At 43.0% G+C, this 14,200-nt stretch overlaps 1 protein-coding gene across 1 annotated transcript in view; it reads left to right on the top strand.

Annotated features, from left to right (window-relative positions):
- LOC311107226 (follistatin-related protein 5-like) overlaps positions 1-14,200 on the top strand; it is a gene marked incomplete at its 5' end in the record, with an annotated part of 191,516 nt that overhangs the window by 103,309 nt on the left and 74,007 nt on the right. Inside the window, one exon of the mRNA XM_084149716.1 lies at positions 5,728-5,924. Coding sequence (XP_084005842.1) covers positions 5,728-5,924 — 197 coding nt within the window. The remainder of the gene's footprint in view (positions 1-5,727; positions 5,925-14,200) is intronic.

Below are 14,200 nucleotides of genomic sequence, written 5' to 3'. Positions count from 1 at the left end.
CTATAATCAAAATATCTGGGGCATCTAGACATTAGAACAAAATAGCTGGGGCACTAGACACTATAATAACATAAATGGGGCACTAGACACTATAACAACATAGCTGGGCACTACATTTCACATTTACATTTTAGTCATTATAGCAGACGCTCTTATCCAGTGCATACATTTTTTTTTCATACTGGCCCCCCGTGGGAAATGAACCCACAACCCTGGCGTTGCAAGCGCCATGCTCTACCAACTGAGCTACACAGGGCACTAGACACTATGATAACATAGCTGGGGCACTAGACACTGTGGTGAATTATTATTAATGAACTGTATAGTTTAATGGACTATGAGGTAGAACTGGGTTAATCAAGAGCATAAAGTTAGCATTCTTTGTTACTGGGCCAGGAATTGTATTGGGTCATTTCATTTCACTGTGTGGGTGAGTAGAGAGGGAATCTGCCCTAGGGTCAGATTGCTTGCTCTTACTTAAATCCATGGCTGTCTTATCTGATGAGAGACTGAAACTAGCTTGTGGCCTTTTGTCTCTCTCTTCAAACACAGTGAAGGGAGCGGCACCAGGGTTGAATAGAGTTTGGGCTAGACCTTTGTGTCCTTGGTCTCTTCTTGATTGATTACTGCATGAGGGGGTGAGGTTTGTGTATGATTCAAGAATTTAGGGCCTTGTCATGTTTAAACTAAACATGAGTGTGTGTGCAAGACAGGGGAGCGAGTGATTGGTTGGAGTAATAGTTCAGCAGTCCTCAGGGACAAAGGAAGTGGGTGTGGAGTGATAAAGAGCGGGAAACTGAAGAGGGAGGGATTTAGAGCTAGAAGAGTTGGGGATGATGGTATATAATGTGACGTGAGGGAGGAAGAAAGGGGTGCCACTCTGCAGACTGGTATCGGCTTTGTTGAAAACTTTAATAAAGTCATTTCTTGATGCAACAAAAACTCTGTAAGACCTTATTTGTAATAAAGTATAGTGGTTATTTTCCACAACAACACTAGAATAACATAGCTGGGGCATTAGACAACATAGCTTTGGCATTCGAAACTAAAACAATATAGCTGGGGCAGTAGATACTATAATACCATATCTGGGGCGTTAGACAACATAGCTGTGGCACTAAACACTAGAATAACATAACTGGAGCACTAAACACTAGAATAACATATCTAGGGCACTAGACACTAGAATAACATAGCTGGGGCACTAGACACTAGAATAACATAGCTGGGGCACTAGACACTAAAATACCATAACTGGGGCAATAGACAACATAGCTGGGGCACTAGACACTAGAATAACGTAGCTGGGGCACTAGAGAACATAGCTGTGGCTCTATACACTAGAATAACATGGCTGGAGCGCTAGACAATAGAATAACAAAGATGGGGCACTAGACACTAGAATAACATAGCTGGGGCACTAGACACTAGAATAACATAGCTTGGGCACTAGACACTATAACAACATAGATGGGGAAATATACACTGTAATAACATAGCTGGGGCACTAGACACTAGAATTACATAGCTGGGGCACTAAAGACTATAATAGCATAGCTTGGTGCGTAGACACTAGAATAACATAACTGGGGGCATCTAGACACTAGAATAACATAGCTGGGGCATCTAAATACTATAATAACAGAACTGGGGCATCTAGACACTAGAATAACATAACTGGGGCATCTAGACACTAGAATAACATAGCTGGGGCATCTAGACACTATAATAACATAACTGGGGCAACTAGACACGAGAATAACATAACTGGGGCATCTAGACACTATAATAACATAGCTGGGGCATCTAGACACTATATTAACATAGCTGGGGCTATCTAGACACTAGAATAACATAACTGGGGCATCTAGACACTAGAATAACATAGCTGGGGCATCTAGACACTATAATAACATAACTGGGGCAACTAGACACGAGAATAACATAACTGGGGCATCTAGACACTATAATAACATAGCTGGGGCATCTAGACACTATATTAACATAGCTGGGGGCATCTAGACACTAGAATAACATAACTTGGGCACTAGACACTAGACAACATAGCTGGGGCACTAGACACTATAATAACATAACTGGGGCATCTAGACACTAGAATAACATAACTGGGGCATCTAGACACTATAATAACATAACTGGGGCATCTAGACAATATAATAACATACAGTGGGGAGAACAAATATTTGATACACTGCCGATTTTGCAGGTTTTCCTACTTACAAAGCATGTAGAGGTCTGTAATTTTTATCATAGGTACACTTCAACTGTGAGAGACGGAATCTAAAACAAAAATCCAGAAAATCACATTGTATGATTTTTAAGTAATTAATTTGCATTTTATTGCATGACATAAGTATTTGATCACCTACCAACCAGTAAGAATTCCGGCTCTCACAGACTGTTAGTTTTTCTTTAAGAAGCCCTCCTGTTCTCCACTCATTACCTGTATTAACTGCACCTGTTTGAACTCGTTACCTGTATAAAAGACACCTGTCCACACACTCAATCAAACAGACTCCAACCTTTCCACAGTGGCCAAGACCAGAGAGCTGTGTAAGGACATCAGGGATAAAATTGTAGACCTGCACAAGGCTGGGATGGGCTACAGGACAATAGGCAAGCAGCTTGGTGAGAAGGCAACAACTGTTGGCGCAATTATTAGAAAATGGATGAAGTTGGTCTGGGGCTCCATGCAAGATCTCACCTCGTGGGGCATCAATGATCATGAGGAAGGTGAGGGATCAGCCCAGAACTACACGGCAGGACCTGGTCAATGACCTGAAGAGAGCTGGGACCACAGTCTCAAAGAAAACCATTAGTAACACACTACGCCGTCATGGATTAAAATCCTGCAGCGCACGCAAGGTCCCCCTGCTCAAGCCAGCGCATGTCCAGGCCCGTCTGAAGTTTGCCAATGACCATCTGGATGATCCAGAGGAGGAATGGGAGAAGGTCATGTGGTCTGATGAGACAAAAATATAGCTTTTTGGTCTAAACTCCACTCGCCATGTTTGGAGGAAGAAGAAGGATGAGTACAATCGCAAGAACACCATCCCAACCATGAAGCATGGAGGTGGAAACATCATTCTTTGGGGATGCTTTTCTGCAAAGGGGACAGGACGACTGCACCGTATTGAGGGGAGGATGGATGGGGCCATGTATCGTGAGATCTTGGCCAACAACCTCCTTCCCTCAGTAAGAGCTTTGAAGATGGGTCGTGGCTGGGTCTTCCAGCATGACAACGACCCGAAACACACAGCCAGGGCAACTAAGGAGTGGCTCCGTAAGCATCTCAAGGTCCTGGAGTGGCCTAGCCAGTTTCCAGACTTGAACCCAATAGAACATCTTTGGAGGGAGCTGAAAGTCTGTATTGCCCAGCGACAGCCCTAAAACCTGAAGGATCTGGAGAAGGTCTGTATGGAGGAGTGGGCCAAAATCCCTGCTGCAGTGTGTGCAAACCTGGTCAAGACCTACAGGAAATGTGTGATCTCTGTAATTGCAAACAAAGGTTTCTGTACCAAATATTAAGTTCTGCTTTTCTGATGTATCAAATACTTATGTCATGCAATAAAATGCAAATTAATTACTTAAAAATCATACAATGTGGTTTTCTGGATTTTTGTTTTAGATTCCATCTCTCACAGTTGAAGTGTACCTATGATAAAAATTACAGACCTCTACATGCTTAGTAAGTAGGAAAACCTGCAAAATCGGCAGTGTATCAAATACTTGTTCTCTCCACTGTAACTGGGGCATCTAGACACTATAATAACATAGCTTGGGCACTAGACATTATAATAACATAGCTGGGGCATCTAGACACTATAATAACATAAATGGGGCATCTAGACACTATAATAACATAACTGGGGCATCTAGACACTAGACAACATAGCTGGGGCACTAGACACTAGAATAACATAACTGGGGCATCTAGACACTAGACAACATAGCTGGGGCACTAGACACTAGAATAACATAACTGGGGCATCTAGACACTAGACAACATAGCTGGGGCACTAGACACTAGAATAACATAACTGGGGCATCTAGACACTAGAATAACATAACTGGGGCATCTAGACACTATAATAACATAGCTGGGGCATCTAGACACTATAATAACATAACTGGGGCATCTAGACACTATAATAACATAACTGGGGCATCTAGACACTAGAATAACATAACTGTCTGTGTGTGTCTGTTTGTTTGTCTGCCCTGTCTGACCATAAGTGTTTGTGTGTGAGTGCGTGCATTTGTGCGTCCGTTTGTATGTGTGTGTGCATGCATACTTATGTGTGTGTGTGTGTGCATGTGTCTGTCTGTCTGTCAGTCTGTCTGTCCCTGTGTGTTCAGGGCTTTTGATGACACTGACCTTCATATCCCCTGGGATAGGGCTAGCAGCCATTTATCTTTTATTCATTTGGCCATTTCTGAGGAAGGCAGCTTTTCTGTCACCAAGGCTTGTCAAAACAGAGGCAATTTGATGATGTCGCTGGCGGCCAAATGGTGCACAGTCACACCCTGTAATAGGTGATGTCACAGTCCTGGAAGGCTTCAGCTTTGAGACGACTGTCTGTCACTGAATATTTTATGCCACTGTTGAGAACACCTGTCTAAAGCAACTCAAAACATTCCTTCAAAATTTCTTTCCTACTTTAGTATTTTCTTTTTGGGTTGGATGAAAGCAAAGTCTACTCAGGTGTTTCGTAATTGACAACAGCCAATGGAACTGTCATTAAGAGAGTGACACTTCTCTAGATATTAGAAAAATAAGTTTTCAATATGTCATGTGTTGGAACAACAAGTTCCAGTCATTATTTTTTGCTCGTAACTCTTCTATGCTAAATATGTATTGTAGTTGACTCTTTTGACGAGTCTGCTTTGAAGGTGCATTGCAAATACATATCATAAGCTTTTCTCCTACTGTCAGAGTTGGTGTTTGACATTGAGCAATGAATTCGCTCATCGATGGCTTTCTGTTGACGTTGATGTGGCTTTTTCAGTGGCGCAGTGCTGTAAGATTGAAGTCATTGTTCATGTTATCTTAGGGAAAGCAGTCATACAAAGCATTGCCATTTGACACTCTGATAATGCTGATGGAAACCCCCCCCCCCCCCCCCGAAAATGCAATACAGAAAATAATGTGTTCCAGGATTAAGTTTAATGAGTGTTAGATATGCCCTGGTGATTTTCTGTAAATGTTTGACAGTTAGGTAAAATGTGTCAGGTAGGTTTGACAAAAAAATATGTAAACATTTTTTACAATCTAATAGAGTTGATAATTTGAGGTTATTGTTATTATGATTTGAATGGCAATGCTTTTGATCAGAATATTAACATAATTAAGTGATATTAAATTATACATATGGTAAAGTTAACAGCTTAATTGGCAGACACCAAAATAAGAAGGAAAACATTCTGCCTCACATACATTTCTCTTTTACATATTATGTGGAAAACAAGGCATCTGACATTTGAATTACAGTATACTGTTTGCATAATTTACTGTGTGGTTTACATATGAAGTGACATAACTGACATTTCTAATTCAAACAACTCCCTTCGTGAAAGCTTTTACCTTAATATTCTGCATCAACAGAGACTCCTTAGCAGACAGGTGTGCCCACTGACTTAATATGTGTCTTACATGATTCAACAATTTTAGACACTAACTTCTTCTCTCTTGTTGTTGTTCCTCAGATGACAACTGCAGACTGAGTGACTACCGGAGGCTGAAGACCAAGATTCTGGACATGCATGACCAGAGATACATAGCAGCTGGCAACCGTGGGGGCCATAAAAACAACATGGCCACCAGGAAGAAGCTGGTCGATGTTGTGTTTAAACGTTTCGACGCCGATGGTAGCAGGAGAGTAGACAGCAGCGAACTATCACAGGTGAGGAGATGAGGGTGGGACTTGGATGTCACTAGGTGCTTAAAAGAAAAGGGAAAACTAACAACACCTAAACCTTGTGTTTGCTATACACCAAGGAGTAGCGAACTGTCACAAGTGTGGACATGAGGGTGGACTATAAAGCCACAGTAAATGTCTCTCCCACTAGCCATGCCATCGCACCTTCCCTGAATTGAAAAGCGTAAACAAACAGAACCTAAATATTGTGTTTACAATACTAGGAGTTTACTATGATCCATCTTAATGCCCTCCGCATTGTGTTGTTATGTGTTAATAACATGAAGACTACGTTACCCAGCAGGCTATGCAAGGGGGGGAAGTTGAAGTATGCCTTGCATGGCTACACAAGGAGATTGCTAGCTAAAGTATCAGTTTATTAAAAGTAGTTCAACCCGGTTTGTCATTATTCAAAGGAACAAACATAACATGGTGTCAGATTGGTAGTCGCTATGACGAGACAGAGAAAAGAAAGGAGTAACTCTGCAAATATCCACGACGAAAATTCAACATTCTACCACAAGTCAAGTGACGTGAGTAGTCGAAGATGCTAGCTTGCAAGAGCGATGCCAACGAGCCGCAGCAGCGAGAGTGAGGCTGCACTGGAATCTGTTGACAAGCATGTTGATGAGCAACCTACCAAAGTAAGAGAAATTGAAACTGTACCTGTTTCCCGAGTGTTTCCCGTCATGGATAGGCTTAGTCCTCCTACTCCTATGCAGTTAACAGGCAATCTAGCTTACAATTGGAATGTTTCAAGCAGAGATTCAATATCTACCTAGCAGCCAGTGGAGCAGGGGGAGATGATGACAAATTGAAAGCTTCCATTTTTTCTGCATGTTATTGAAGAGGATGCATTGGACATTTACAATAGCTTTCAGCTAGACGAGGCAAACTTGACATTGACTGTGCTCATGGCTAAATTTGAGGAGTACTTTGTACCAAGCCAGAACGTCACGTTTGAGAGATACAAGTTTTTCTCTCATGATCAGAAACAGGGAGTCAGTTTTGACCAGTACTTGGCTGAGCTGAACACACTGAGCAAAACGTGTGAATTTGAAAATCTGAAAGACTCACCAGTGAAAGACAGGAAAGTCTGTGGCATACTTGATAATGGACTCAAGGAGAGATTGCTGCGTGAGCAAGATTTAACTTTGAATAAAGCAGTGAATATGTGTCCAGCAGCTGAAACCACCAGAGCACAAGCTAAAGAGCTGAGCAGGGATGAGACGTCAGTGCAATAAAAAGAGAGGAAGAACACACACAACGCTTTACAAAACAAAAACAAGCAAAAGAGAAAATTTAAAACACTACATGTGGAAAATGTGGAGCCCAAAAATTGCCCTGCAAATCGTGTAACAACTGTGGGAAAAATAATAATTTCTCAAAATGCTGCAAAGCTGAGGCTACAAAGAAAAAGGTTCACATAGTCAAGGAGAAGACTGAATAATTATTTGTTGATTCTGTGGAAATATGCAATGCAGTAAAAGCTGAATGGATTGTGCCATTGAGTGTGAATGAAATTATAATACCATTCAAATTCGATACTGGAGCTCAGGTAAACCTATTGTCGCTGGATGACTACAAAACACTGAAAATGAAGAGCAAAATACACCCTGTGAAAATCAAGGTTACTGGTTATACTGGGGAGAACATACCAGTTAAAGGAAGCTGCATAGTAACTTTTACCAGACGCTCTTATCCAGAGCGACTTACATGAGCAATTAGGGTTAAGTGCCTTGCTCAAGGGCACATCGGCAGATTTTTCACCTAGTCGGCTCGGGGATTAGAACCAGCGACCTTTCGATTACTGGCACAACGCTCTTAACCACTAAGCTACCTGCCGCCCCAGCACAAAGGAAAACAGTTCAAAGCACAGCTGCTGATCGTGGAAAAGAGTGTACAGCCTACAGTGAGAGAAAAAAGTATTTGATCCCCTGCTGATTTTGTACGTTTGCCCAGTGACAAAGACATGATCAGTCTATAATTTTAATGGTAGGTTTATTTGAACAGTGAGAGAGAATAACAACAACAAAATCCAGAAAAACGCATGGCAAAAATGTTTGCATTGCAATTGATTTGCATTTTAATGAGGGAAATAAGTATTTGACCCCTCTGCAAAACATGACTTAGTACTTGGTGGCAAAACCCTTGTTGGCAATCACAGAGGTCAGACGTTTCTTGTAGTTGGCCACCAGGTTTGCACACATCTCAGGAGGGATTTTGTCCCACTCCTCTTTGCAGATCTTCTCCAATTCATTAAGGTTTCGAGGCTGACGTTTGGACACTCGAACCTTTAGCTCCCTCCACATATTTTCTATGGGATTAAGGTCTGGAGACTGGCTAGGCCACTCCAGGACCTTAATGTGCTTCTTCTTGAGCCACTCCTTTGTTGCCTTGGCCGTGTGTTTTGGGTTATTGTCATGCTGGAATACCCATCAACGACCCATTTTCAATGCCCTGGCTGAGGGAAGGAGGTTCTCACCCAAGATTTGACGGTACATGGCCCCGTCCATCGTCCCTTTGATGCGGTGAAGTTGTCCTGTCCCCTTAGCAGAAAAACACCCCCAAAGCATAATGTTTCCACCTCCATGTTTGACGTGGGGATGGTGTTCTTGGGGTCATAGGCAGCATTCCTCCTCCTCCAAACACGGCGAGTTGAGTTGATGCCAAAGAGCTTGATTTTGGTCTCATCTGACCACAACACTTTCACCCCAGTTCTCCTCTGAATCCTTCAGATGTTCATTGGCAAACTTCAGACGGGCCTGTATATGTGCTTTCTTGAGCAGGGGGACCTTGCAGGCGCTGCAGGATTTTAGTCCTTTACGGCGTAATGTGTTACCAATTGTTTTCTTGGTGACTATGGTCCCAGCTCTCTTGAGATCATTGACAACATCCTCCCGTGTAGTTCTGGGCTGATTCCTCACCGTTCTCATGATCATTGCAACTCCACGAGGTGAGATCTTGCATGGAGCCCCAGGCAGAGGGAGATTGACAGTTATTTTGTGTTTCTTCCATTTGTGAATAATCGCACCAACTGTTGTCACCTTCTCACCAAGCTGCTTGGTGATGGTTTTGTAGCCCATTCCAGCCTTGTGTAGGTCTACAATCTTGTCCCTGAAATCCTTGGAGAGCTCTTTGGTCTTGGCCATGGTGGAGAGTTTGGAATCTGCTTGATTGATTGCTTGTGTGGACAGTTGTATTTTATACAGGTAACAAACTGAGATTAGGAGCACTCCCTTTAAGAGTGTGCTCCTAATCTCAGCTTGTTACCTGTATAAAAGACATCTGGGAGCCAGAAATCTTTCTGATTAAGAGGGGGTCAAATACTTATTTCCCTCATTAAAATGCAAATCAATTTATAACATTTTTGACATGCGTTTTTCTGGATTTTTATTCTGTCTCTCACTGTTCAAATAAACCTACCATTAAAATTATAGACTGATCATTTCTTTGTCAGTGGGCAAACGTACAAAATCAGCAGGGGATCAAATACTTTTTTCCCTCAATGTATTCTCGGAATCAGTGCATGTGAAAAGCTCAATTTGGTCAAAAGCGTGTATGTAGTGACATCACAGACTGAAAATGACTAAGAATCGCTACTGGCTGAGTACGAGGACGTGTTTGAGTGTCTCGGATGTTTACCTGGAGAACACAAAATATGTATTGATGACAAAATTACTCCAGTTGTGCATGCGTGCAGAAAAGTTCAATTTGCACTGAGGAAAAAGCTCAAGGAGGAACTCGGACGCATGGAAAAGATGGACGTCATCACAAAAATGGATGAGCCTACAGACTGGTTATTGTGGTAAAAAAGAACGGCGATCTCAGGATATGTCTAGACCCGAGAGATCTCAACAAAGCTATCAAGCGAGAGCATTTCAAGTTGCCAACCAGAGAAGAGATGTCGCAGTTTGCTAGAGCAAAGTGGTTCAGTAAGCTTGATGCCTCATCAGGATTCTGGCAAATAAAGCTAGATGATGCAAGCTCAAGGCTATGCACATTCAACACACCTGAGGGCAGGTACAGATTTCTTTGTCTACCATATGGAATTCTCTCAGCGCCAGAGGTCTACCACAAGACAATTCACATGATCTTCGAGCACATTCCAGGAGTAGAGACCATGATGGACGACATTATCGTCTGTGGGTCCACAAAAGAAGAACACAACCCGCGAGTGAGACAAGTGCTGGACCTGACATGGAAAGTCAACCTAAAACTAAACAAGGACAAATGCGAGTTTGGTGTGAAAACACTTACCTTCATGGGAGACGTACTTTCAGAGGATGGAGTCAAACCAGACCCGAGGAAAACATCAGCCATCAACAACTTGGAGCGGCCTAAGAACAAGGACGACGTGAGACGCTTCATGGGCATGATCACCTACCTTGCAAAGTTCATACCTCAACTGTCAGCACAGTCTGCTCCACTCAGATGTCTTCTGGAACAGAAAAACAAATGGGAATGGTACCATGAGCAGGAAAACTGCTTCAAAAACCTAAAGAAGGCAATCATGGAAGAGCCAGTGCTCAGGTTCTATGGTCCAGAGAAAAGCACAAGGATTTCTGCAGATGCATCACAGTTTGGCCTGGGAGCAGTTCTTCTGCAACAGCATGATGACACATGGCAACCTGTCACTTATGCGTCCAGAGCCTTTGACAGGCACAGAAACAAGGTATGCACAAATAGAGAAAGAACTACTGGCGAGCACATACGCGTGCGAAAGGTTTCACCAATACGTCTACGGACAAGCCTTCCAAGTAGAAACCGACCACAAACCACTGGTGTCAATCATGTCTAAGCCACTTAATGATTGTCCAATGAGAATCCAGAGAATGTTAATCAGACTGCAAAAGTATGATGTGAAGATGATCTACACCCCGGGAAAGTTCATGTTTGCCGCCGACACTCTTTCTCGAGCAGTCGACAAGAAAGAGAGCGCCGACACACAGAAAAACACTGAGATTCAGGCCTACATTGACATGATTGTAGCATCACTTCCTGTGTCTTCTGAGAGAATGGCGCAGATCAAATGAGAGACAGCAGCTGACCAAACAATGACAGAGTTGAAAGAAACAATACTGATAGGATGGCCTGCACAGAAAAAACAACTGTCCAAGGAGAATACAGGATTACTGGATGTGCAGATCAGAGCTCACTGTTGTGGATGACATAGTGTTCAAAGGCAACAAGATTGTCATTCCCATGACACTACGCAAAGAAATGATACAGAAAATACACGAGGGCCACTTGGGTGAGGAAAAATGCAAACGACGAGCACGAGAAGTAATGTACTGGCCAAGAATTAACCAGGAAATCAGCCAGACCACTGCTTCATGTGAACTGTGTTTGACCTACAGGCCAAAGCAGCAAGCAGAACCGTTAATACCTCATCCAGTACCCAACCGACCCTACTACAAAGTTGGAGTTGACCTTTTTGACTGCAATGGCAAAAGTCACATTGTTGTTACCGACTACTACTCAATCTACCCTGAAGTAGCAACACTGCCAACTACCTCCAGCAAAGCTGTAAACACCTACCTGAAATCAGTCTTCACAAGACATGGGGTTGCTTCTGAACTGTACTCGGACAATGGCCCGCAGTTCTCAAGTTCTGAATTCCAATCGTTCGCTAATGACTGAGGATTCTGACACAACACCTCCAGCCCCAACTACACACACGCGTGCGAAAGGTTTCACCAATACGTCTACGGACAAGCCTTCCAAGTAGAAACCGACCACAAACCACTGGTGTCAATCATGTCTAAGCCACTTAATGATTGTCCAATGAGAATCCAGAGAATGTTGATCAGACTGCAAAAGTATGATGTGAAGATGATCTACACCCCGGGAAAGTTCATGTTTGCCGCCGACACTCTTTCTCAAGCAGTCAACAAGAAAGAGAGCGCCGACACACAGAAAAACACTGAGATTCAGGCCTACATGGACATGATTGTAGCATCACTTCCTGTGTCTTCTGAGAGAATGGCGCAGATCAAATGAGAGACAGCATCTGACCAAACAATGACAGAGTTGAAAGAAACAATATTGATAGGATGGCCTGCACAGAAAAACAACTGTCCAAGGAGAATACAGGATTACTGGATGTGCAGGTCAGAGCTCACTGTTGTGGATGACATAGTGTTCAAAGGCAACAAGATTGTCATTCCACACTACGCAAAGAAATGCTACAGAAAATACACGAGGACCACTTGGGTGAGGAAAAATGCAAACGACGAGCACGAGAAGGAATGTACTGGCCAAGAATGAACCAGGAAATCAGCCAGACCACTGCTTCATGTGAACTGTGTTTGACCTACAGGCGAGAGCAGCAAGCAGAACCGCTAATGCCTCATCCAGTACCCAACCGACCCTACTACAAAGTTAGAGTTGACCTTTTTGACTGCAATGGCAAAAGTCACATGGTTGTTACTGACTACTACTCAATCTACCCTGAAGTAGCAACACTGCCAACTACCTCCAGCAAAGCTGTAATCACCTACCTGAAATCAGTCTTCGCAAGACATGGGGTTGCTTCTGAACTGTACTCGGACAATGGCCCGCAGTTCTCAAGTTCTGCATTCCAATCGTTCGCTAATGACTGGGGATTCTGACACAACACCTCCAGCCCCAACTACCCAAGGTCCAACAGCTTAGCAGAAGGTTCAGTCAAAATAGTCAAAGGTCTGATGAAAAAGGCACATGATGGAAAGGAGGACTTCCTAAAAAGTCTGATGATCTACCGCAGCGCACTGCTGCAGAACGGACTTTCACCTGCACAAATGTTGATGGGACGTCGCATCAGAACCAACCTACCCATCCATGAGGACTTGCTAACACCCAGCGGTGCTCACAACGTCAAACTCGCAAAGGAAAAACAGAAAGACAAACAAAAACAGCGACACAAGACACTTACCTGAACTGAAACCTGGAGATCATGTACGACTCTGAGACATCACTACAGGAACCAGGATGCAGCAAGGGTGCATGCAGAGAGAAGTTGCACCGCGATCCTATGAGATATAAAACGGAGCATGGATCACAACTGAGACGAAACAGAGTGAATCTAAGGCTTCAACCACTCACTCAAGGGACTCAGGATCATCAGGAGGATACTGCTGAAGTGTCAAATGCCTTTACCAATGGACAATTCAGTCAGAACACCCTGACTGACAATGAACACTGTCCAACTGCTTCAGGAAGCACTTCAGCAGAACGACCAAAAAGGACTGTCAGAGCCCCTGAAAGGCTTATTGAGAATTGCTAAAAATATATATATGGAAAAAAAGGGGAACTTGGATTGAATGTTTTAGTTTATGTGAAAAGAAATAGAGCCACAATAGAGTCTTGTTGGACAGAGACGGCATTTAGTTGAGAAAAAAGAGGGAAAGAAATGTGTGTTATTGAAAAATGCAGGTTGAGTAAACAAATGTGATGTGACATGTTTAGTTACAGAGAAAAAGTAGTTTTCTTTCAAAGGAAGGAAGATGTGTTGTTATGTTATAACATGAAGACTACGTTACCCAGCAGGCTATGCGAGGGGGGGAGGTTGAAGTACAGTGAGGGAAAGAAGTATTTGATCCCCTGCTGATTTTGTATGTTTGCCCACTGACAAAGAAATGATCAGTCTATAATTTTAATGGTTTGTTTATTTGGACAGTGAGAGACAGAATGACAACAACAAAAATCCAGAAAAATGCATGTCAAAAATGTTATAAATTGATTTGCATTTTAATGAGGGAAATAAGTATTTGACCCCCTCTCAATCAGAAAGATTTCTGGCTCCCAGGTGTCTTTTATACAGGTAACGAGCTGAGATTAGGAGCACACTCTTAAAGGGAGTGCTCCTAATCTCAGCTTGTTACCTGTATAAAAGACACCTGTTCACAGAAGCAATCAATCAATCAGATTCCAAACTCTCCACCATGGCCAAGACCAAAGAGCTCTCCAAGGATATCAGGGACAAGATTGTAGACCTACACAAGGCTGGAATGGGCTACAAGACCATCGCCAAGCAGCTTGGTGAGAAGGTGACAACACTCGGTGCGATTATTCGCAAATGGAAGAAACACAAAATAACTGTCAATCTCCCTCGGCCTGGGGCTCCATGCAAGATCTCACCTTGTGGAGTTGCAATGATCATGAGAACGGTGAGGAATCAGCCCAGAACTACACGGGAGGATCTTGTCAATGATCTCAAGGCAGCTGGGACCATAGTCACCAAGAAAACAATTGGTAACACACTACGCCGTGAAGGACTG

This window comes from Coregonus lavaretus (genome assembly GCF_964263955.1).
Source record: "Coregonus lavaretus genome assembly, chromosome: 32".
NCBI lineage: Eukaryota > Metazoa > Chordata > Actinopteri > Salmoniformes > Salmonidae > Coregonus > Coregonus lavaretus.
The sequence above is the reverse complement of the archived record's forward strand: the minus strand, read 5'-3'. Positions and strand labels throughout refer to the sequence as shown.